The sequence below is a fragment of the Oryzias latipes genome, chromosome 14 (assembly GCF_002234675.1).
Source record: "Oryzias latipes chromosome 14, ASM223467v1".
Taxonomy (NCBI): Eukaryota; Metazoa; Chordata; class Actinopteri; order Beloniformes; family Adrianichthyidae; genus Oryzias; species Oryzias latipes.
In genome coordinates, this window is record NC_019872.2 from 14,029,621 (window position 1) to 14,053,799 (window position 24,179).

The window sequence follows — 24,179 nt, forward strand, 5'->3', positions numbered from 1 at the left end:
GTCCTGAACTAGACACTATTTGCTGCAGAAAATAAGAATATGGGCCAGAAACTCCAATAATAAACAGTTCTGACAATTGATTTAACCGTCACTTTGCTTGGTCTTTTCGCATTTTGGAGGATTGATCATAAAGCACACAAGGGCTCTTACTTTAGTGTAATGTCCGGAGTGGCTAAAAAAGTTATTTTATTATTATAAGACTACCTCATTAAAAAAATTTAAATGACATATTTTAATTAACACACTGATTATTTATTCAAACTATTGTCATTTTTCTTTAAAGCCAAAGAGTCACAATGAAGGGATGGAAGAGCAGCATGTGGCTTCAGAGCTTCAGGTTTGCACACCTCTGTTGAGGAGAATGCAGTCCAGACGGTGGCAGTGATGCTCCAATCAGCAGTCCCGCTTTCATATAGTGGTCACGTGAAGAAGAAGAAGAAACGCTCCTCCTCCTCCTCATCCGCAGCTACGTGTTTGCAGAGCATAGACCATGGAGTCTGGTTTCTCCTGCACCCTGAAGGAGTTTCTGTGCGCTCTGAGCGCCTCCTTGCTCCTCTTGGGCTCCATCGCATCTGCAGAAGAAGGCAAAAACTCTCAATGCCACAACTACGCCGGAGGGCACGTCTATCCCGGAGAGGCGTTCCGCGTGCCCGTCTCTGACCATTCCCTGCACCTCAGCAAAGCCAAGAGTGAGTCTTTAAACTAAAGCTGCACGCGGGGCAAAAGAACGTCTCCTCGTTCAGTGCGTGCACATTATTTCCGCTGCTCACGTGCGGACATTCGCGTGTCTTATCTTCTGATGTGTCCGGGGTCGAACCTGGGGGTCGGAGGACACGTCATTTATTGAAATGCATTGCGGTGCCTCACCTGCGCGCCTCCCCTTTCGCGCACTTCACTTCGCTTCACTTATCCACTTGCTTAATTGTTATTTATCGTTTCCAAACACATTTAAAAACATCAGTAAATACGAGTATTTAGGAGATTGCAGGCTTTGAAGCACTTTGTAAGGTCTGTAGCATTTGTTTCAACACACTGTTGTAGTTTCTGCTCAAGCATATGGTCAAGCCAGGCTTCAGGTTAGGGGCCTCACATGAGTTTGGGACCATGGCCATCATGTTAAAGAGCCCTATCCTCTGTATATTGAAAAATAAAGCAGTTTTATATTGTTAAATAAAAAGTTAGGCTAGTTAAATTGACTTACTTTTGTACTTTCAAAATCCAAATTCATTTTTACTGAACCAGCTGCAATACTTTACTTAATTTTAACATGTTTCTCTTTTTTATTTACAAAGAAAACAAATAAAGCTGCTTTAGATTCAGAAACCAGCACACATTTAATGCATATCACTGCAAAATAAGTCATTTTTTGTGACTTGTTCTTTGCACAGCTGTTGTGCAACACTCATCCTTTACCAGCAAAGCTTTACTACCTTTACAATTATTTATTAACACAATAACCAATGGTCAATAATACATAAAAATAACAAATTATTGTTTTTGTTGTTCTTGTAATTATAAAATGATTAACATTTTTTGGTATGATTAACATTGTAGTTGGGTAGGGTCCATTTAAAGGTTTTTTTTTAACTGAAGTAGGGGGCCAGAAATGAGGCTTTAAATTAGAAGATACATCCTGCTACTGTTTACCAACTGGGGGGCTTGTCCATGATCCAGTAAACACTGACAACAGGCGACCAAAAACGGAAGAAACCATGTAATGCATTTGCAGAGGTTATGTTTTGTTTCTGTTCTTTCCTTTCACTTCTCTTTCTGAAGTATGGACGACACACATTTGAACACATATGGACAACTAGCGAAATAGCCGCACACCGTAACGTGTTGCTCCCTCACTACTCACTACATAGTGCACCATATTGTGTGTTGGCCTTTTTGTAGCGCTGTCCAAATCTTATTGCTGTGTGAAATCGGTGATGTCATATTTCCTGTTTAAAAATAAAAATAAACAAAGTAGTGAGCATGGGGTCTAAATTGCTTTTAAAACTCAGAACTAGATTGTCCCGCACTATATAGTTTTTTAGTAGTTGGGGAGTAAGGAGGCAATTCGGACATAGCCATGATCATGAACAAAAGAACAGCTTCTATTAATTGAATCAACATGAAACTGTGGTCTTCGCCCCCTAGTGTTCATACGATGCATAGATTTCCGATCTAAACAACAACCTTTGAAACGGTCAATGTGTTTCCAAAATGGTTATACTTATTTGATAGAGGTTACCAGAATAGAAATTAACAAAACAAAAAATAACTTTAGCCTTGGTCGCACTTAACCTTGTGAGACCTGGCGTCCACTTACAATGACGTCACACTGTGGGTCTGAATACCACTGTAGTTAATTCTGATTTCCTGGGGCCCTGTGAGTACGGAATGAAAAAAGCATATCAAACAAGAGCTTGGGTGTCAAGAGGTTAAAATACGTGCATGAAATGCAGCATTGTACATCTTTTTGTATTACGTATAGCCAACGGGAATTTTCACCTCTTTTTCTGGTTGCACAACACTATGTGCATATAACATCAGCCTTAAATCATATAAAATCTTTTTTTTCCCCTAATAGTCTCAAAACCTGCACCACACTGGGAAGGAACGGCAGTCATCAACGGTGAATTCAAAGAATTGAAGCTTTCTGACTACAAAGGCAAATATCTAGTCTTTTTCTTCTATCCCTTGGATTTGTAAGTACCATCCTTGCAGTAGCATTACCTATTTGGGTATGTTGAGTGCGTTCATACATTAACACCACCTTTTCTTTCCAGCACATTTGTCTGCCCCACTGAGATTATTGCATTCAGCGACCGTGTGCACGAGTTTCGGGCCATCAACACAGAAGTGGTCGCCTGCTCAGTGGACTCCCAGTTCACACATCTAGCATGGTGTGGTTTTTGTTTTTTCCACATTCGCTGAATTTTTGCACTAAACCCCAAATATCTTGCTTATTTATTACTGTATATCACTTAATATTTTGCTTTCCATTTAGCGTTATTCAAAGACACGAAGTTACAGCAGAGCTCTGTAGGTTCACATTTGAATTTTTTTGTCATTTTTCTAACAGGATCAATACTCCAAGGAAGCAGGGTGGTCTTGGTGAAATGAAAATTCCACTACTCTCTGACCTAACTCACCAGATTTCCAAAGATTATGGAGTCTATCTGGAGGACCAAGGACACACACTTCGGTAACATTTCCCATTTATCACCATTAATAGGGTCTTTAAAAAGGCTCTGGTTTTACAAAACAAGCTAAAACTTAATGTTTTAAAGAGTGAAAGACTCTGGTGGTACACTAAGCCTAATGCAGCAAATATATCTGCTGGTCTTCCTCTGTTGGGCCCAGGTCCCTTGCAGTCTATTGGATATGGTTGAATAGATTTTTTTTATAGTTGTATTTGAGCTGAATGGACTGGCTTTTTTTTCTGAAATTGGTCACTGAGACTTTTATATAGTAGTTTGTGTTCATCCATTTCAATTTATTATTGATGTTCATTACAGTTGGGTTTTATTCTCAGTGGAATAATAATTCATGGGGGGTACATTTGTTTTTCCCATGATTCTGAAAAAAGAAATGTTCCATTTAAACCAGTATTTCTGTGAAAACAGGTGTCCGTAACAAAACCGTGCCCTTAGAGTGGAAATTTGACATATAAATAAAATCAGAAATTAAATTGAGGTGTTATCTTTTGAAATTAAAAAGAATTAGGTTTAGTTGTTTGGGTAAGGAGTTGCCAAAGTTTCTTTATGTAAACCCCTTTGGTTCATTTTAGTTTTGCGGTTTGGTCTGTGTTTCACTTGAGAGATCAGAAGAGAGCAGACAGGGGTACAAAGACATGCAGCTGGAGGCAAATCAAAGAGCGCATAAGAACCTGTATGACAGGTTTGATACAAAGAAAGCAGAAGCTGGTTTTTGACAAGTTCCATAAGCATGATGGAAGGAGAAGTTTGAAGACCGGATGAATATGGAAAATATTTGGAGGGCACAGAGATGAGTTGGCTGTTGTGGAACAGATAGTAGCAAAGATTAGAAAGGATGAAGTGAGGAAGAGGATCAAGAGTGGAAAGGCAGATGGTCTTGCCAACATGCCTATGGAGTGCTTAGGAGAGGTGGCAGAAGAGTTTCTGACTGGGTTTTTTACCAAAGTCTAAACCAGTGAGAGGATGTTGAAGTGTTCTGGGGCCCATTTTTAAGAAGGAGGGAGGGAGACGTTCAGAATTGAGGAAACGATAGTGGACGAAAGCTGATGATTCACATAGTGAAGTTATGGGAAAGAGTAGTGAAAGCTATGCTGAGGTCAGAAGTAAGCATTTGTGAGCAACAGTAAGGTTAATGCCAACTAACAGAACCACAGCTGCAATGTTTGCTTTGAAAATGTTTTTAAGAAGAACAGAGAAGGTCAGAAGGAGGTGCATTGTCTCTTTGTAGATTTAGAGAAAGTCTATGACAAGATACAGAGAAAAGAGGTGGAGTTTGTACTAAGAAGTCTGGAGTGACATAGATAGGTGGGAGTTGTTCAGGGCAGAGAGCTGTATGATAGTAGTGAGATGTCCTTTTTGGTGTGACAGAAGAGTTGATGGTGGAGGTGGGACTACACGAATGATCAGCTTTGTGCCTCTTCTTGTTTTTGTTGTGGTGATGGACAGACTGACAAATGAGGTTAGACAGGAATCTCTGTGGACCATGTTTGCAGATGACATTGTGGTCTGCAGGGAGCAGGTGGAGGAACATCTAGAGAGGTGGAAGCTTTCTCTGGAAATGAGAGGAAAGAAGGCCAGCTGTAGCTAGACAGAGTATCTGTGTTTAAATGAGAGGAACTCAAGTGGAACAAGGAGCTTACAGGGAGCAGAGGTGAAGAAGGTGGAGGACTTTAAGTACTAGGGATCAACAGAGCTTTGTGGAAAAAGGTGAGAACAGATGAAGGAAGGTTTCAGACTTCATGTTTTTCATGTTTTTACAAGCAGAAGGTTTTGCTGTCAGCAAGAATGAAAGGAAAGGTGCAGAAGGTTTTGGTGAGAGCAAGTTGAGTGTTTAGACGGTGGCTCTGAGAAAGAGACAGGAGGCAGAGCTGGAGGCCACAGAGTTGAAGATGTTGAGGTTGTCTTTGAAAGTGATGGTTACATCAGGGCAAGTCTATCACAGTGGGCATTAAATTAAACAGAACTGGGGGTCAGCTTCTTATGGAGTCTCTGCTGCTTGATAATGATGGACACTGCTTTGAATGAATTAAGTTAATTGGAATTATTTTATTCACAAGCAGTGGATGGAAAACTTAACTTTACATCATATGACTTTACACAACTGAATATAAATTGTGTGTAATGCTACGTTAACACTGGGCATTTGACGCATGTTCATAAACGTGCTAAACATGCTTTCTTGAACACACGTTTAGCACATGGTATTTATACTGGTGAAGCAGGGAGGGGACTCTTATTTTTTTTTTATTCCTTTTTCTACTGTTAACTAACGCATGTCCACCACCTACAGTTGAAAGAGACTTGGTGGGAAATGTCAAAGCTGTGCAAATCGCACGAATCTTGCTCTAAACTATATTTTTTTCACAATTCTATTCTAATATATGAAAGACTTGTCATATAGTTCCGGCCAGGCATTTAGCACAATTATTAAATTCTCCTCCATGATCAATTAACAGACAGTTGGTACTTCTGTTGATTAAAAAAGAACGCCATCCAAACATCACTACGGAATCCGATTCTCTGATTGGTCAAAGTTCAACCTGGTTTAACTTGCAACGCATTTTCAGTGGCCATGCTTTTCGTATGTAGAGCCTAAAAACGATCGTAGGAACTTGCGTAGCGAAGCACGAATGCGAGAGTTTTTAACCCTTGTGCTATCTTAGATGACCCCATCCTTACATTGACGTGTTCTTCCTACCATGACAAAGGTGGATAAAGGTGGAAAGATTTCATGTAATCCATGGACACCAGTGAAGATCACAAATCATTGAAGAAAAAAGATTCAGAGCACTGTCTAGTGGGTCTAGATGACCCAACTCCCAACGTTAAAGTGCCTAGGATAGCACAAGGGTTAATGCAGAAGCCTGAAACACACATACGCACATTTACCTAGATTTTGCATTGAAAGTGATCACTTGAACGTTGCGTCACCAAGAGCAATGTGAAGGTGGCTAAATAGGAAAAGCAAAAAAAAGCTGCCCAATAGTAACATGTGTGCTTCTTTCAGGGGTCTCTTCATCATTGACAACAAAGGCATCCTGAGACAGATCACCATGAACGATCTTCCAGTAGGAAGATCTGTAGATGAAACCTTGAGGCTGGTTCAGGCCTTCCAGTATACTGACAAACACGGAGAAGGTACAACTAACACCATTTTTTTACACAATTTCTATAGTTGAAAATGAATACTTATAAATATATTTTTTTAATAAATTAATACTTTTTTTCCACAGTGTGTCCAGCAGGATGGAAACCAGGCAGTGACACAGTAAGTACAACTGTGCTCATGAATAATTCTATTACTGGAAAGGAAGAATGAAATGGCTTCATTTTTGAGAATGAGTCTGTCTTGGTTTGGCCAAATGATGAGCTGTTATTCAGATCAAAAAGCAAGAACAACTTTCATGTATTTAACCTGCACATGATTGTATCAAACATTGAGATAAAAATCAAATCTGGTTGGTTTTATCAAATGGTCATTGTTGTTTGCAGTCCTGTTTTTAATAAAATAATGTTTGTAATTAAATATTTTTCCCTCCACAGATCATTCCTGACCCTTCAGGCAAGCTGAAGTACTTTGATAAATTAGACTGAACTTTTAATTCCTCACTCTTTGAAATCCATCCAAATAAAGTTTGTTTTCTTAAAGTTCTGAATTTTTGGTCTAAAAAGCATGGTTAGTAAGTTATTGCATCATGATTTTTGTTTGTTTGTTCTTTGGCAAATTCAAGCTTCTTTACTCATCCATTGGTCAACCTCAAAATAAGACATCAGGTAATACCATCATACGTCAGTGGGGCCTAGCAATAAGGATCCTAACAAACATTTATGACTTACACTCTACAAAAACAGTGTATGGGTGCAGACGGATCATTAGGGTGAGCACTCTCTCCACACCGTTTTGATTTATGCCCCGAAGACCAAGAAGGATCAACAGTATTCCAGAGTCTCAAAACACCATTTGACCATTGGATTATGCTGACCTTTTTTATAAGAGTTGGTGGTTTGGAATTCATTGGATAGTCTACCATTCCAAAAGAAAACAAATCCACTGGTAGCCTTAGCTTTCACTCTTGCTCTTTATGCCCATACATACTGTACCTCTACTCATTCACATTATGACCTACTAAGGGAAAAACTTTTCTACAGGGGAGATTTTTTCATCATCATACTGGGGGTTTTAAGGGGAGGTTTATTGAAAGTTCAACTCTGAACCTAAAAGTTAATAATTAAAAGGTTTTGCAATAATCAGGAGTTGTTGGAATTGCCCTGTATGTTTCATCTTTTACCAAATCTTGGTGTTGGCTTTGGTTCACAAAGATACCTTTTGTGCATTTTTTTTTCTGATATTACATTTGCTTTTTTAAAATAATGTCTCAGTACAGACACTGTGTAGCAACGGCAACAACAAAAAAATAGTAACATTATCTTTACTGAATGTTTCATTGCAAACCATAAAATTACTCTGCAAGATGCTGAGTCTTACTGGAAGGAAGTTTGTCTTTTCAATATAGGAGAATGCGCTATGGCAAAGGGTTTGTTTGCTGGTCAAGGATTTGGGTTTTTCAGTTTTCTCTCTTTAGTTTGTGTGAAATGCATTAAGTTTTGTTTATGGTGCATTGTATGCCTCAAAAAAAGCCATACAGTTTTTAAAGGCAAAAGCCTATGTTTTCTTAACTAATTTTCCTCAATTTGCGACTATTGAAAATGTAATTTTCTGCTAAATATTGTTTTCTTTTAAAAAAAAATTTAATTTAACTTTATCATGAGGGGGCATTTTGAAATTCAAGGATTAAATAGTGTAATGATTCTGACACTATTTTGTTTCCACAATCCTTGATAGTGTAAACATTTGTAAAACAAAATGTTCAACTGCTTTTCATAAAACTAGAAAAAACTGATGTGGAAGAAATATAAATTTAAATACTATAGTATGTTAGATTATATAAACGGGGCCGGTTGGTGGTGCTTTAATAAGCTACGAATACTGGTGTTGTTTACTTTTTGCAAAGTGCGTTAGTTCCTGTTTAATAGCGCATGACATTAGGGATAATATTATAAATCCTTACAACTTTATTTCCCTAAAAATAAACCTTTGATTTGAGGGCAATATAAATCTCTGCGTACGACAAATGAAGCATTAATGAATTTTAACTTGAATTAATAAAACGTTGTTTCAATAATGTCATTGGTGTTCAGAATCACGGTTTTTCATCTGAACTGCTGCTTTAATGACCTTGATCCACCAGTTTGCTCTTTTGTTCAACCTGGAGCTCTTCTAGATGAGGGGACTTGTCCATTGTGCAGACGCTTGTTAAATTTACAACAGTGGAGCACGCTTCTACGGTGCTTCATCGACCAGGGATCTGAAGATTATGGCCTTTGTGGTGGCTGTCGGGTGATTCTAAACTACCCTTCCGCGTTTTCCTGCCGCTCTCGGGCTGTGACGTGTCGCGCTGACGGCGGCCTCGGAGCTGGAGGAGCAGGGGGCTGTAGCATGACAAGATCTGGCTTCACACGTCCTCCTTCGTTACCAGCGGTACTTCAGAAGCAAACCCTAACCCCTCCTTCTCTTCTCCTCTCTGGCCCGCCCAAATAACACAAAACTCCCGACTGAATCCTGCCCGAGTCTGGGGGAACCAGGCGGCCTGGGAAGCCGCGGAGCCGACAAAGGCTATCCCCCTGCAGCATAAATCTGGTACGTGGGTTGTTTATGCTTATTGGGCGCCTTTGGTCAGTTCTATGGTTGCATCTGTCCGTCTCAGTGTCTTTTGTTTCTTGCATGCACGTGTTTTTCCTATTTATTTCTTTAATGTAACAGAGAGGCCGCACGGGGATGGGCCCTTTCTTCTCGGGCCCGGGCCCGAGAGGCCGTGAGCGGTAAATGAGGCCTGTCGGATTAGCTAGCTGTCTCTAACCAAAATTAGACCTTGTTTGCGCTCGCAGTTCGGCATTGGCTGTCGTCGTTGCTTATTATACACATAGACCAGTGTCTCTGTGAACTTCAGTTGAAGGATAATCAAGCTTTACGGGCTGGAGTGTAGAAAATTAGACACCATGCATAGTTAGCATCCGTCTAACATTAAGCTAACAAAATGGCGGAGGCTGGTGGACTGAAAATTATTGAAATGTGTTCAACCTTCTTCTGCTGCCTGCCGCGCATCCACATCTGTACACGAGTCTAACTAGCATCTTTACCTGCCTATTGTTTTGGCTTATTCCTGCTTAGATGTTGAAACAAATTTCACGGAGAACACCCTAATGGGATTTAGACAATCTGATGTCTCAGCGCTAATGTTGGGAAGGCAGTCAGTCAGCCGGAGACCGTTAATCATCTCAGCGGTTTTTGTCTTCTGCTCAGAGACTGCTTGCATTATGAGCACAATCAGTCCAACCACTTAGAAATGATCCAATATATTAAAATTAACCACAGTGAGCATATCGATGACATATTTTTCCACATCTTTATTTAGTGTTGTCTATATATTTAAGCATTCGGTGGTGGGGGATGGTGTTTTCATTTTAAATTAACAGCATCGCCTTGCATTTACACCTGTAAACTCTGTTGTTTTTTAACTTTTGTTTAATTGCTTTGTTTTGGCTTTCTCTATGGATGAAAAACAACTCTAGATCATGCTGTGTAAGACTGGTTTGGGTTTGTTTTTTTACAAATTTAGTAACAGAAGTAGTAATTCTGTCAAGGCAGCTAAGAACCTGGCTGGGTTCGTTTGTTGTACATCCAGTTGTAGTTTTTAACAAGCTAACCTAAAAATATTTTAACATTTTCTTCTTGTTATTTTTAAATAGAATTGTGTCGTGTTTAAGCTGAATTAAAACTACACATCAAACTACTGAAATCATGGTTTTGAATCACACCCTGAAAAAATTTCTGATTCAGTAAGTTTGAAGTTGCCAACTTTTATTCTAGAAAGCAAATTTGTTTGTTACAATCAAGGTTTCACAATAATTTTAAACTTGAGAGGTGGAACTATAATCATAAGTTACAAATTCTTACAGTAAAAACGGGCAGGGTGTTGGTTGAAAATTTACTAGAATTGTTCAATTAAAGAATGTGATTTGATTAAAGACCCATGATGGAGGACATGCATAAAGAAATTAGTCTTAAAGTTTGGTTTCTGGGGATTTCTTTAGTCAAATCATGGTGAATCAGGAGCAGACAAAAAAATGCTGTTTTAATAAGCTTGTAATTGTTACAAACTGCAATCGGCAGACCACAAGCTCCCTGCTCCGCTCCATTCTGATGCATCTACTAGTAGACTTATTAGATCCATGTACGTCATCGTCTGAGTTGACATCCGTCCCAAAGCTGTACTGTACGTTAGGATAGCTCCAATATTCCTCACTTTTTTTTGTTGCACAGCTTATATTAGCTTTGGGTTGGGAAGGGCTTTAAGCTAGCCACAGAGAGTGGGAAATAAGTGCAGGATTAGGCCGCACTTACGGTCATGCCCACAACACAGACGCAAATTTTTAGCTGCCGCTCTGCAGAAAATATGTACCCTTTTTTTTTTTTTTTTTACTAAAAACGGCCTAATCATAATTAAAAGACCACTGGAAACGTTTTTACAATAGATCAAAAGATGATTGGAATTGGATTTAAATCAATTTCAGAAATTTCATGAAGTAATCTTTCCAAGTATTCAAACTCTTACGGTTGTTAAAGTTAAATTACAATAAAATATAGATTGTACCCCAAAATATCCATATTTTAAAAATCCATGCAAAATTTAAACATTTAGGGAAATTAAATGGCAGATGTTTTGAACATGCTTGAGAATTCATACATAGAAAAGACAGGCAACTAACTGATTAGGTAGGTGTTGCTGTCTTGTATATTTAGTGTTTATTAAGTTCAATCAATAACATATTAATTCACTTAGTCATTTCTCCTTTTAACTGTTTTTGTACATTTTTCTAAATTTTAATTATTTCAAAATTCAATAACTTTGTTAGTGTGTTTGCAATCAAAGATTACATTCAAAGGGTATTTCCAATCTGAACTGTATCTAAAGCACACCATATTGAATATTATATATGTATTGATTTGTTTGTCCATTAAACCATGTTGTGGAGGAGGTATAGCTTAATATCTGCTTGTTAAAATTCTTTATAGAGGGTATATACTTTAGCACAGCAACAAAAAAGGCTATGTTCAGACTATTTTGTTTTGTTAGATCAATGTATAAACATGTAGCGCATTTGGTATGGCTCGCCAAATGTTTAAATAATGCTTTAAATATGTCTAATTTCCTTGTTATTAAAATGGTATGTAGGATATGGGATATGGCCCAGCAATGTTGTCAATCTTCATACTTGAAAAAGTTGCTTCATCGCCCCTGCTAGGCTTTCTGCAATTCTGCTGCATCCTACTGTTTTTGCTAGTTTTGTCTTTGGCTTATTAAATCTCAGTCTTTATTTGTGATTTGTGTGTTCTGTAGGAGTGAAGCTGATGTTTAAAGCATTGCATTGGTTTATAAATCTTTTGCATCACTGTATTGATGCTTGTATATTTGAATAGATGATTATAAAGTCTTATGTTTTTGTATAGTGTTTAAAAATCCAAGTTCTATTGACTTTCATTATAAGTTGATTGTACTGGTATCTATTTATAAATGGATACCAGTATAAATGGATCAACCTCTAAATTACACTATATTTGTTGATCGCTCATTTGATTTAGCTAAAATAATAGTAAAACAATTATGATATAAATTTTTTTAATGATCTTTAGGACTTTCAAGAGTCAATTTCTTATTGGTTTAACTACTTTACTGCCAAGATCTCTGAATATCAGAAATCTAAGCTGTATATTGTTTGGTTTCAGCTCTCCAATAACAAATGCAGTGTGAAGACAATGGATGAAGATGTCACCAGGCTTGCAATACATTCTGAAGAGCCTAAAATAATATTACACGGATCGGGTAAAGAATCCTGCTTTTATTCATCAAGTCTGTGATTACTAAATTCTGTCAAAAAAAATCAGCTTTTGGATTGCTTATTAAAACATTAATCCGTTGAAACACATTTAGTGTTATTCTCTGTAGTAACTGCTTTTTGGTTGCATGACATGCAGAACCCTTAACACATTTTAAACAGTCATTTAGAGTATTTAGTTACATCGTTGGTTTTGACTGTTTCCTGGTTAATTGGTAATCCTGCTTCTTGCAGATGAGGGTGGTGCTGGCGGGCAAGAGTTTGTTGTGGAACTTCAAGAGACTGTGTTGGTGTCTGAGGGCGAGGGCGAAGGCATGGCGCTTCACAGGTTTGCTCCAGATGAGCTAGTCATCCAGGATGCTGTTGAGGATGTGGTTTCTGAGTATGTGCACTGCGATGAAGATGAAGACGTTGCTGTAGAAACATGCGTGATGGCTTTGGAAGGTGAGGAGGAAGGTGTTGCCATGGGAGACATCCCAGAAGATGGGTTGGACCCAGATCAGCAAGAGGACGACCAGGATGGCTGTGGAGACTATCTAATGATATCCTGTAAGTTTGCTTTGCAAATAAGGATGCCAAAAGTTAGTAAAACATTTGACTGCGATGCCACTGCTGAAGACATAGTTATATAAATTTTACATCTTCAACCACAGAGTTTGAGCGTTTCATGTCCCTTTGTTTTAATACATGTCCACAAAGAACTGTAGATTGTAAAATTATCAACACTTTAAAAAAAAGCAAAATGATTATAGCAGTTAAATACATTCTTTGCAGTAAATGCACCATGCAGTTGTGTTTTTTTGATGTAAAGTACTTCAGTGAAGTGGTCCCCAAACTCTTAGCTGTGGACCAGTACCGTTTGTATCAGTCCTTGGCTCACTTCATAACAAGCAACAAAAAAAATATTTATTATGATCATTATTTTCTTTTATTTATCTGGTTCTGTCCCATCTTTTGTTTTGTTAAACTTTTGATGCAAGTCAGGACCCTTTCCTCGGTAACGTGTCTTAAATACATCTGCTACCTTATCAAAGATGCTGCTCCGGTCGACAACATTACCGCCAAAAATCTGAAGCTAGAAGGGGCTGAACGATACACGTAGTTGAACCGAGCCGTTTCAGTACGGCAGTTGCGGTTCGGTTCACTTCTGTACCATTTCTGTACGTTTTTCTTTTTTCTCCGCGTATGCTTTGTATCGACCCAGCTGCTTTGTTACTTGTAGTGGGGGAATGAGAGCCGAGCTGTCAGTTAACTAGCTGCGTTGACTGTCCTTGCTCCATACTCCATTCTCCCTCAAACAGTCTCAGAGAGAGAGTATACAGAGAAATAGATTGCTCCATCTCCTTCCCGGCATTAAAACCCATTTAATATGAACACATACAAACAGCGTAACAACATGAACATCACTTCTCTTCGTAGCTCTCTCAGTGATGATGGTGAAGAATTCAACACACAAGATTTCACACTTCCCATGAGTCTTAGTGGCTATAGGCGGGGCTAACCCCCAGGTGTCCACTGTATTAACTTTGCGCCGAGGCGGAAGTAATGTTAGCCGTGAGTTTCCTCCGAGATGCTATTAGGTGACGGACAGTAAGCATGTCAACATATGGCTAATGCAGACGCGAGGCCCCCCCCATCTCCTTACGCTCTCCTGTGTGGGAACACTTCAACTTTGTTGTCAGCATCCATGAAGGAAAAAGACAATTGGATAAGTCGAATGCTGTGTGTTGACATTGTTACACAAAGATAGCGTATGCCACAGTAACACATCCAATCTGTTAACGAACTTAAAACGGCATCACTCGACGGTAACAATCGGGTCTACAAGAAAAGAAATGTGCAAGTTAAAATGTTTTTTTTTTAGGCCAGTGATAAACATTCAAAGTTTTTGGTTCCTGGCAGCTAATAGTTTTTCTTATTTTATTAAGCAGATCACCTAAAAAGGTCAATTTTATTTATTGTTAAGTAAAACCAATAAATGAATTTTGTAAGTAATTTTTTTTCTACCTTTGTTTTTGTACCGAAAATATAATGAAAATACATAGATAAAAACTTTATTAATCTCCCAAGGGAGAAATTCAGGAGTCTGGCAGCAAAACACACAATAATTATCAGGCAGATTTGTTAAACAGCAGTACAGAACCGAGCCCTATGAAATTCCGAACCGAATTGAGATTTTAGCGTTACACCCCTACAAGCTAGCAAAGTTAATAAAAAAATAAACACATTTGGAATGTTCCTTGCTGCAGAAAAGAGCCAGTGAGCAAACAGAAGAAGAGCCTTCCACTTCAAAGAAAAATACATTTGAATTTAACAGAGAATACCAGGGGTCTTAATTGGGTTGTATGATTTTTGTACCAATCTTTGTATCAGGGTTGTATCATTTTTATCTCCCAGATGAGGCTGAAGTTGACGTACTGTGGGTTTTTTACTCCTACTTTGACAGTTAAGGAAGCCTCTAATCACATTTTATTGGGTCTTACAAAGAATGTAGTGTACAAAGATAGTTGACCCTGGTTGCAGATAACTGTCTTTTTACATTCAATTTTATGTTAGACCATTTTAAGATGATAAATAGATTTTATGTTTAACTTTCCCCTCAAAAGTGGAGAGAAATGGTAAGCTAGAAGCTAGCTCTTAAGTCATTTCCGTGGTAATATTGTCTGACATTAAACCGATCTGTGGTCGAAAATAGGGTTGGGGACCAATGCTTTAGTATGAAGTTAAAGTACGCATTAAGAGAATTTATCACTGAACATAAAGCAGTAACTTCTTTTTGTTTTTTGGCATAGATCAGTGCTCAGTCTAAACTTAGACCACATTGAAAATTTTCATTATTAATGTTTGTATTATTGTTTTTCTGTTACATGCTAAGTGGATTTCTGTAAAATTTGAATAATTTTTCCAGTAGAATTTTAGGAAGTTGCATTAATAAGGGCAAACAAACTTCAAAAAAGAACAGGCTTGCATGTATATTTACAATGAGACCTTTTTAGGTAAGATGGTAAGCTTTGTATCTGATTTGCAAATTATTGTTATTCTGCATCGGTTATAGTACAGTTAATTGGGTAGTTTTCAATACAAAATTACTTTTTTATTGATGGACCTTTAAAAAAAAAAAGAAATGTGTTGAATATTCATTAAAAAAAGGCAATGATATATTAAGTTAGGGATTTTTGGCTAATAGTTTCTCTCTTGTAGCAGAATTTATGTTTTCACAGTTTGATTAAAGCCAAGAACCTGATAACTGGTATTACAACATTGAAAATAATCTCATTCATTTGCACACATTTTTCTAATGTCTTCTCATAACTGTAATTCATTTACAGTGAGACTTATAGTCTGTCAAGAAAGAACAATTAAATTTTTTTCAATTAATTTTTACACGTTGAGTTAATCTGCAGATGAGGCAGGTCAACTTTAAAGCTACAGTAGTTATCAGACATAAGAACGGATACATTTGGTGTGTTTGTTTTTCTTTAACTGTTGGCACAGGATTGAATTTGGCCAGTTTTGTACATTGTTTTGATGGTTATGTGACAATTATAATTCCAGCCCAAATTATGACATTGTAGTTGCCAGTTTTTACAAGTATAATTGGGTTTGATTAGTGCAGCAATTTTTATTTATTAATTTTTAATCTGACATTATTGACTCGTATCTAGTTATAAGCATTTTCATTTACCATTTAAACACCACACAAGCAAACCAGTTATTTCATTCCAAAGTAACACCACGACTCAAAGGGTTAACTGGCAAGTCATTTTGCACTTCTGCTTTTTAAAGAAAACAGTATTTCTAACGATACCATTCCAACAACATGAGTGGTTTGACGAACAAAACTTTAAGCACTTGTTATAGTGCTTTTAGTAAAAAAATAAAATAAATTTGAGATTTTGCTGACTTTGTGCAAAATTCTGAGGGATGTCTTGTGAGTAGTTCAATCCAAATAAAAACAATGTAGTTGTGTGTAATATAATTTACATAGCCTTATGTGAAATGCATTTTGTGTCCATCAACAGTGGATGAAGCTGGTAAAATGGTGTCTGAGGATGGAACAGAGGTCACGGTGGAAGGAGCAGTTGAGGACCAGGAAGTGGAGAAGGATGAGGATGGACAGGAGGTGATAAAGGTGTACATATTCAAGGCAGATTCTGGAGAGGATGACATGGGTGAGGATCAATCTTTGTGTTTGCTTTTGTTATTAAAAAACAAAAAAAAAACGTTTGTAAGCTGTTGTGCCATAATGGAAGAGTAACTAAAAAAAATGAAATGGGCAAAAGTTTTAACTTCTAAAACAGAAATGGACCAAATTACAAATCTCCTTTCAAATTCTAAACTACAACAGTTCTGTTGAAAAAAACCTTTTATTTTTGTGTTTTCAGATGCAGATAGATCAAAATAAATTGCAGCAGATGTAGTTTTTCATTTTCCTATCAGTATTCTTTAAGTTTAGCTTCCACACATTGAATTTGATCAATCTCTTGTCATTATGGTGTATTTTTTGAATGTGTGTTTTTATCTTTTTACATCTTACAGAAGCATCTACAGGAATCTAAAAATTCAACAAATTAAATACAGGCTTTTGTTTTCTGCAGGAGAATCTGTTGACATTAGTGATGGTGATGCAGAAAGCATGGCACTCACTGAGTCTTCAAGCCAAACTCTCAGAGAAAAACTGATTTACAAGTCTGGGGATTCTCACCACAATCAAGGACACCATGGTAAGATTTCTACTAGGGTTGTGCCGATGGACTATGGTATCGTCCATCGTGATGGGTGAGTGACATCACGATGGAGAGACACCATAGTGATGCCACGCCCCCGCCACGTTGCGAGTCGACCCCATGAGCCACGGTTACATGTGCAAGATATCTTGATCGGATCAATGGTCGGATTAGAATCCAACTGTGTACATGGGCCCAGAAAAATGTTTTCAGAATATAACAAACGTTCACATGGGTCACTCTTTCGGTCGGAATAAATCATTCGCACATGCGCAGGGTTTGAGAAACCGGAAGAGGATATAAGTTCCGCTGAGCGGCTATATACATTTACATGTCAGCTCGGTAATATACGAGACGATCTTCTAAACGTGCTTTTAATAATGTTACGGTTATTATGAAGCGCCTGTTCACTCATCATTTTATTTTTAATCTGTGTGGTCAGTGCTTTTTCTGTTGAAGAACGGAGCCAGAAAGAAGCCAGGATTAGCAGTATGCTAACACGGGCTAACAACATTGGCTTTGGGTGGACATAAAATCCATCCGCAAATTCTTCAATCTGCATCTTGGCTGCACTTAAACATGTAGGAATAACATCAGCCTCTATTTTTTCGGGACACGACTGAAAACACAAATCCACGTGATTGTTTGAACGGTTTCTAAGGACTGAGCGACATTTCTGCTTTGAAGCTCACACCGCCCCAAAGCCGCTGTGTGTGTATGCTGGTGGTCCGAGCTCTGCTCGAAAACACACTTTTAGACCCGGTTCTGAGTTCGGTAGCTCGTTCACCTAGAGCTGCGGGATGGATCGCAGTCCTAAATCTCCCACACATACCGCTCATGTAAGAAAGCACCCCCCTCCTCCCCTCAAACACAAAGCTGTAAGTCCGCGCTCCACTGGTCCACTTGATTAATCAAGTGCGGGAGCGCACTGCACTTCTTTTCTATTTTGTTTGTTACTTTTTTTGTTAAAGTCACTTCCCCCAGTTTATACTGGATCATCGCGGATGAGTCATTAGTTGGGAAATAAAATAAAGTTAAGTAAAATAACGAATAGCAATTATATAAGAACGAAAAATTAAAAATAGCCCCCCCCCCTCCCCCCGACGATATCATCATAGATCCCGATGGTTGACAGCAAACATCGTCAACTGCCAATTTAAGGGACATCGCCCAACCCTAATTTCTACACTCAACAGGTCTTTGGTGTAAATACAGGGTGGTTATCTGCTAATAGTTTCAAATACCTTCAGTTTATTTATGGTCACAACTGATTCTATAGCAGATTTCAGGGGCCCCAGGCAGTTGCTTATTTTTTGTTAAACAGAAATCTATTCATCCACCTGGAGTCATTGCTTTAAACATTTGTGCTTTTTCTTTCTTCAGTTTAAAATAAATTTAAAAAAAAAATACACTAAATAAATAAATAAATTGCACTAATTTTCTTTCACAGGTGTGGAGGATAGTGACGGCTGTGAAAACAGAAATGGTGCAGCCAGTGCTCTTCTGCACATCGATGAATCTGATGGCATTGATGAAATCAACAGGCAGCGCACCAGGAGCAGGAGACGGTCAGAGCCACGGCAGGTTCAAACAGGTAAAGCCAAAACAAATGACATTAGGTTAGGTTAGTGGTATTTCTACCACTGTAACATTTGTCTAGTTATAGTGTCTTTGATGATCTTTGTTTTGAGAACTAGAATTAATAAGTCGAATTAATCAAATAGTTTCTCCTCACAAATGAGCATGAATGCCTTTTAGATTTTTTTACTGCTGTAGATTGCTCAGTCTGTTTATGCTGTATACGTAGGTGTAGTTTTTAAAGACCCACTCAAATGAAAATTGTGTTTTTGACATGTTTTTGTGGATGGAAAACATATATTAGGGAATGAAAGCTCCAAAATGCATTTCTAAAAAATGTCTTTGTTCAAATCAATGTGAATAAGCAGCAGATGAAAAACCGCCATTTGAAAAAGGTTGCATTTGTGATGTAGTAAACATGCAAGGCGGGACCCAAGCACCCTGCTGCTCTGTGATCTCTGCAACAGGGAGGGAGGGGAAGGGGGGCGGGGTTGCTTCACAAGTCCCGGCCACAACTCAAAGAAGTTCTGATAAACTACTGCTGCTCTGCAGAAACTGTCCTAGAAAACACAGGTTTTTGGCTAAATACAACATTATCATAATTAAGACCATTGGGAACACTTTAACAAAAGATGGTCAGAGTGGATCTTTAATAGTGTGTTACATTATGCATCTTTATCCTTAATTAATGAAATGGCTGTTCTTAAAGTTTCCACTTATGTTGTCCTTTTCTCCAGCCATCATCATCGGTCCGTATGGTCAGCCGCTGACAGTTTACCCTTGTATGCTTTGTGGGAAAAAGTTTAAGTCGCGAGGCTTCCTTAAACGCCACACGAAGAATAACCACCAGGATGTTCTATCTAGGAAAAAGTATCAGTGCACAGACTGTGACTTCACCACCAACAAGAAGGCCAGCCTTCATAACCACATGGAAGTGCATGCTCTGAGCAGCAAGGCCCCATTTGAGTGTGAGATGTGTGGTAAGGAGTTCCACCAACAGGGGGCACTATTTTCTCACAGACTGCAACACCACCACAGAGAGCCCAAAAGCCAGCCTCCGCCTCCACCTCCTCCTCCTCCTCCTCCTGTTCCCACCAAAATGCATAAATGCAAGTTCTGTAACTATGAAACTGCTGAACAGGGTTTGCTCAATCGCCACCTGTTGGCTGTTCACAGCAAAAGCTTCCCCCACATCTGTGTTGAATGTGGGAAAGGTTTTCGACACCCATCCGAGTTAAAGAAGCACATGCGCACACACACTGGCGAGAAGCCTTATTCCTGTCTGTACTGCGACTACAAGTCAGCAGATTCCTCTAATCTCAAAACGCACATCAAGACCAAACACAGCAAAGAGATGCCGTACAAGTGCGAACGCTGCTTTCAGACCTTTGCTGAGGAGGAGGAGTTATTGCAACATGGACTAACACACGAGGAGAACAAGACCCACCAATGTGCCCACTGTGACCACAAAAGCTCCAATTCCAGTGACCTAAAACGCCATATTATATCCGTTCACACCAAGGACTATCCACACAAGTGTGCCGTGTGTGGGAAAGGCTTCCACCGGCCCTCTGAACTTAAGAAGCATTCTCTATCTCACCGCACAAAGAAACTCCACCAGTGCCGGCACTGCAACTTCAAAATTGCGGACCCTTTTGTTCTCAGCCGCCACATTTTGTCTGTTCACACGAAAGAGCAGCAGGCCTCAGCGGAAAAGAGTGAGGCTAAGAGGACAGAGACGCACACTCCTGCCGTGACTACTAAAAAGTCTGCTCCTAGTGGGTCGAGTGGCTCCGGCCCGCCTGCGAGGGTCAGTGCTGCCAGTCTAGCCAGCAGTGTGACAGTAGTTATAGGCAAAGGTCAAAAGGAGAGGAGGATTTACCAGTGTCAGTACTGCGACTACAGCACCGGGGATGCCTCGGGCTTCAAGCGGCATGTCATTTCCATTCACACAAAAGACTATCCACATCGCTGTGAGATCTGCTCGAAAGGCTTCAGGCGCCCCTCGGAGAAGAACCAGCATATCATGCGTCACCATAAGGACGTGGTGCAGGCAGAGTGACTGAGCCAAATACTGTGCCACGACAAAGAACAATGCTGAAGCATCCCAATCGCTGCATTTGCAGCATCCTTCACACTAAGGAAGTGTGCTGCACTTAAGGCCACTTATCTTTGTTTGTTAATCTTTATATATATATAAATATATAAAATATATATATATATATATATATATATATATATATATAAATGTTTTGCTCAGTTTGATCCTCGGCCTCACATGATTACTAATGTATCCACATGTACATAATGTTAAGGCTCTAACTGAGCAGGCAGCCAAGCCCCCCCCCCCTCCATAGACTTGCACCTTTAACTGCATGTCCCTAGCTGGTGACAATGTGCATGGCAGATTGTGCAGTTTGTGTTTTTGTAGATACACATTTTTATCTTGCAGGTAGCAATCAGTTCTCAGTCACTATGGTCCTAATTATTTGTCTTCAAGCCGAAGTGTAAATTTCAAAAAAATGTTTGTGTCCTTTTGTTCCAATGTACCCATCACTGAGGTATGTATTAGCAGCCTGTTCCCTGTAGCACTTGTAAATTGTGTCTGTGTGAGAATGGTTTGGGTGGACTAAAAGAAGCTCCTTTGCTTCTCTTCCAGACGCTTCCTGCTCTTTTTGTTTCAGCACGAGTCTTTTGTTTGTCAGTAAAACCGCATGTCAGGCTGGACGCAGACACTAAGTATCGTCTGCAGGTGGGTAGAACCAGGTGCAATCATGCAGCCTACACGCAGGTTTTCAGTCCATTGTGGGCTGCTGTTCGAAAAACAAAACCTGATGAATTTGAAACTGCTGATATTTGCAATGAGAGACAATTCTCCCCCTAATCTATCAGAAAAACTCTTACAACCAGATCTGTTCAAAAACATGTATTAGTGAAGTTGGTTTAGATTTTTATTTTAGTAAAGGCTCTCATTAGTGCCCCAATGTATGAATGTTTGGTCTCAATGGGAATCCTACAGTATATGTGGTGCTGCAAGTCTGAAACTATGGACTGACCTTTGTTTTAGGCCATCACAGATGCATTTTTTGCCAGCAGAAAGGGACTCTTCAGGTTCTGGCAGTGTACATGTACTATGGCTTTTTAATCTCTTTTTTTAACACCTGTGATTATTGGTTTTTATATTTATTTCATTTACAACTTGTTGTATAGCTAAGTGTAACTAGACTTCTATGGGACGTAAATTATTGTTTTGTATACAAATCTGTACAAAGCGTGTAGATGTAAACAGTTGATTAAAAGGAAATCTGAACTTTGTTGTATGTATGTATGTCTCTGTATTTGTTTAAAAAAGATAATAAAGCAAAGTATTTTAAATGTTTGTTTTATTTGGTGGAAGCCTTCAGCACAACATTTTTGATAATGAAAGCAAAGCATTGACTCATCAAACCAAGCATAGTGCGTAGAGTAGTAATGACATTTTGCTTTATGATGGTGGCTTTATGAGTTCAGAAGGTGAGATTCCTCAGCTGGTATCCCTCACTCCTTAGCAAGAGCAGAAAGTTAGGCATCTGTGCACTCCCCTGTTAACAAAAACAAATTAAAAGGGATTAGAAGTCGTACTAGTGTTGGATTGTTTTAGAAGATTTCTGAGTGATGGAAACTTGCCGTTTTTGGGAAGCAGAACAATGTTGTCTGGCAGGATGCCACTCGCCGAAGAGACCCGCTTGAACTTCGCCAACACCTCAGCACTGAGGTCAGGACTGCGGCCTGTGAAGCAACACATGCAACACTGACTGACTTGAGTTTACAGGACAGAGTCTGACTTTACAGATGACTTTACCATAGAGTTTGACGGCACTGTAGACATCATCTCCTTTTGTTTTGAGGGTGTGGATCACGGCATACTCGTCATATTTGACGTCAACCACAGTTATGTCATTCAAACTCCCCCATCCTGACAAAAAAATAAACAGATATGAAAGCATGGATATAATGTTTTTTGCATCAATGTTTGGCTTCACTTACTCTGACAGAAATATGAGAACTTCCCGGGTATGCTTGTTTTCTTCGCAAGTTTGTTCTTTCTCCTGCAAGTGCCATCAGAACTGAAAAACATCACGAAACCTTATAAGTGACTTCATTACATAATTTTTAGAAATATTTTGTTTAATCTGCGATCACGTTCTCAATTGTACGCGTATGCTCACTTGAGACGAGAGGAGGCAATGTCCAAGTCTCCTTCTGCAGTTGGTTTTAGCATGGCTGTTCCCATCTTCATCGTTGCTTTGCGGCTTACAAACCACTGAGCATTGGTGGCATATCCTACTGTATACCACTTCCCTGCCATCTGTAAACGCCAGAGAAACTACATGAAAAACTAGACCAAAAGGGTCAGAGTTAAAAGCATTTGGCTTGTGATATAATGTGACAAGTTATTGTGTGTGATTCTTTGCAGATGACTAAATTCTTTTATTTGTAAGGTCGACCCAAGTTTTTCCACACTTTTTTTTTGTCCTTTAAATGCATGAAATTCCGAATTTAAATCTGATTCCATAGAAACAAACACGTGTGGAGATATGAAAGTATAATTAGTTATTGAAATAAGCAAAAAAGTCCTGCCATTTGGCTCAAATCTTACCTCCTGTAAGTTAAAGTCTGCCTGAGGTACGACTTCAGAGGAGACACTCAGGGAGCAGAGCACGGCTCCCAGCAGGATGAGCACAGAGGTCATGGCTGCTGCAGAGTGGGGTTAGAGCGTGGATGAAGATGTGTCGGTCCACGCAGGAGCTTCTGCCTGTTGTCACCTTATATAGGGGAGAGTGGGTGAACATCCTTTGTACCAACCCTCATACCCACCCCCCAAGAACTGGTCTGGGTTCAAACATGAAAAGCTTCAGGCAAACGCATACCGTTTCACATGGTAAAAATTGGCTTAGTTGACTATATAAGAGGTGAAAAATACACAAGTTGTATAACAGTGGGTGGGGTTCATATTCTCATAGTTCCGTTTGGGTTGAAGCTTTTCAATCAAAATGATATCAATCATTTTGGGTTTTGGACTGTGTGCTTTTGAAAACACAGTCCAGAGGTGGTAAACAAGGCTGTGCACGCAGCACTCCAGGGCTTTCTGTGGAGCAGAGCACAGAATCAAACTCACATGTCAGCATTTGTTATCAGGAAAACACAAACATGAACACTCTTGCATATCAGATCCCAGTGCTGTGCTACTTTGGGTTGCCAAAGTTGCCAGAAGTTCAGTCGTTTCCCTGATTTGACAAAATAAATCCTAAAATGACCCAAAGATACTGTATATTTTAATGACCAGAATGAGCAAATTTTCAGAATCTTACAGTTGTTTAAATTATCTATTAAGATTAAAATAAAGTATTTAAGGTAAAGTTATCAGATATCTTTACAAGATAAAAATAATAAATTACTAATAATCTCTTAAATATATGTAGCACAATGGAAAACAATAAACGTACAAGAGGTTGAGCAACTCTTCTGAAGTTGTGCAACTTAAATTTGCCTCTAGCCATGATCCAACCGATGTACAATGTTTTTAATCATTAATAATAAAAGAAATAAAGTGGGTTTTGAGAACATATTTCTTTAAGATGATCCTGTTCTATAGATCGCTCAACATAAAACACCCCAGTATGTCTGCAGGTTCTTGTTTAAAAAGCTGTTTCTTGTGACATTCTAAGAAAAA

At 38.9% G+C, this 24,179-nt stretch overlaps 3 protein-coding genes across 6 annotated transcripts; 2 read left to right on the plus strand and 1 right to left on the minus strand.

The window, feature by feature from the left end:
- The first annotated feature begins 437 nt into the window (after nucleotides 1–437).
- LOC101166157 (peroxiredoxin-4) lies at nucleotides 438–6,862 on the plus strand. The gene is made up of 7 exons (XM_004076358.4): nucleotides 438–689; nucleotides 2,576–2,693; nucleotides 2,775–2,891; nucleotides 3,071–3,193; nucleotides 6,214–6,344; nucleotides 6,440–6,474; nucleotides 6,750–6,862. Exons 1-7 carry the CDS (start codon nucleotides 491–493, stop codon nucleotides 6,798–6,800), a joined length of 774 nt encoding a protein of 257 aa, XP_004076406.1. The 5' UTR covers nucleotides 438–490; the 3' UTR covers nucleotides 6,801–6,862.
- A 1,564-nt stretch (nucleotides 6,863–8,426) lies between these two features.
- Nucleotides 8,427–21,790, plus strand: LOC101161181 (zinc finger X-chromosomal protein). Of its 4 annotated transcripts, none has more exons than XM_023962390.1 (8): nucleotides 8,429–8,904; nucleotides 12,052–12,148; nucleotides 12,396–12,489; nucleotides 12,564–12,710; nucleotides 16,184–16,333; nucleotides 16,760–16,885; nucleotides 18,339–18,482; nucleotides 19,204–21,790. In XM_023962390.1, exons 3-8 carry the CDS (start codon nucleotides 12,396–12,398, stop codon nucleotides 20,526–20,528), a joined length of 1,986 nt encoding a protein of 661 aa, XP_023818158.1. In that variant the 5' UTR covers nucleotides 8,429–8,904; nucleotides 12,052–12,148; the 3' UTR covers nucleotides 20,529–21,790. The 4 variants fall into 4 exon arrangements, with proteins under 4 accessions (XP_011481775.1, XP_023818158.1, XP_023818159.1 ...); XM_023962391.1 differs by having other exon boundaries at nucleotides 12,606–12,710; XM_011483473.3 differs by having other exon boundaries at nucleotides 8,427–8,904; nucleotides 12,396–12,710.
- Nucleotides 21,791–21,832: 42 nt separating this feature from the next.
- LOC101165663 (lipocalin) lies at nucleotides 21,833–23,273 on the minus strand. The gene is made up of 6 exons (XM_004076356.2): nucleotides 23,106–23,273; nucleotides 22,675–22,814; nucleotides 22,493–22,572; nucleotides 22,308–22,421; nucleotides 22,133–22,234; nucleotides 21,833–22,047 (listed from the first exon to the last, which is right to left on the minus strand). The coding sequence occupies exons 1-6, from the start codon at nucleotides 23,196–23,198 to the stop codon at nucleotides 22,028–22,030; spliced, it is 549 nt and encodes a 182-aa protein (XP_004076404.1). The 5' UTR covers nucleotides 23,199–23,273; the 3' UTR covers nucleotides 21,833–22,027.
- Between the last annotated feature and the right edge of the window lie 906 nt (nucleotides 23,274–24,179).

Bases quoted from the DNA above. Each gene is read 5' to 3' on its own strand.
- LOC101166157 (XM_004076358.4), top strand. From the start codon at position 491: ATGGAGTCTGGTTTCTCCTGCACCCTGAAGGAGTTTCTGTGCGCTCTG. The intron at 2,892-3,070 runs GTGTGGTTTTTG...TTTTTCTAACAG, and splicing joins CAGTTCACACATCTAGCATG to GATCAATACTCCAAGGAAGC. The intron at 3,194-6,213 runs GTAACATTTCCC...TGCTTCTTTCAG, and splicing joins GACCAAGGACACACACTTCG to GGGTCTCTTCATCATTGACA.
- LOC101161181 (XM_011483473.3), top strand. From the start codon at position 12,082: ATGGATGAAGATGTCACCAGGCTTGCAATACATTCTGAAGAGCCTAAA. The intron at 12,711-16,183 runs GTAAGTTTGCTT...GTCCATCAACAG, and splicing joins AGACTATCTAATGATATCCT to TGGATGAAGCTGGTAAAATG. The intron at 16,334-16,759 runs GTGAGGATCAAT...TGTTTTCTGCAG, and splicing joins TTCTGGAGAGGATGACATGG to GAGAATCTGTTGACATTAGT.
- LOC101165663 (XM_004076356.2), bottom strand. From the start codon at position 23,198: ATGACCTCTGTGCTCATCCTGCTGGGAGCCGTGCTCTGCTCCCTGAGT. The intron at 22,422-22,492 runs GTAAGTGAAGCC...TTTTTTTGTCAG, and splicing joins GTTCTCATATTTCTGTCAGA to GATGGGGGAGTTTGAATGAC. The intron at 22,235-22,307 runs GTAAAGTCATCT...GTTGCTTCACAG, and splicing joins CAGTGCCGTCAAACTCTATG to GCCGCAGTCCTGACCTCAGT.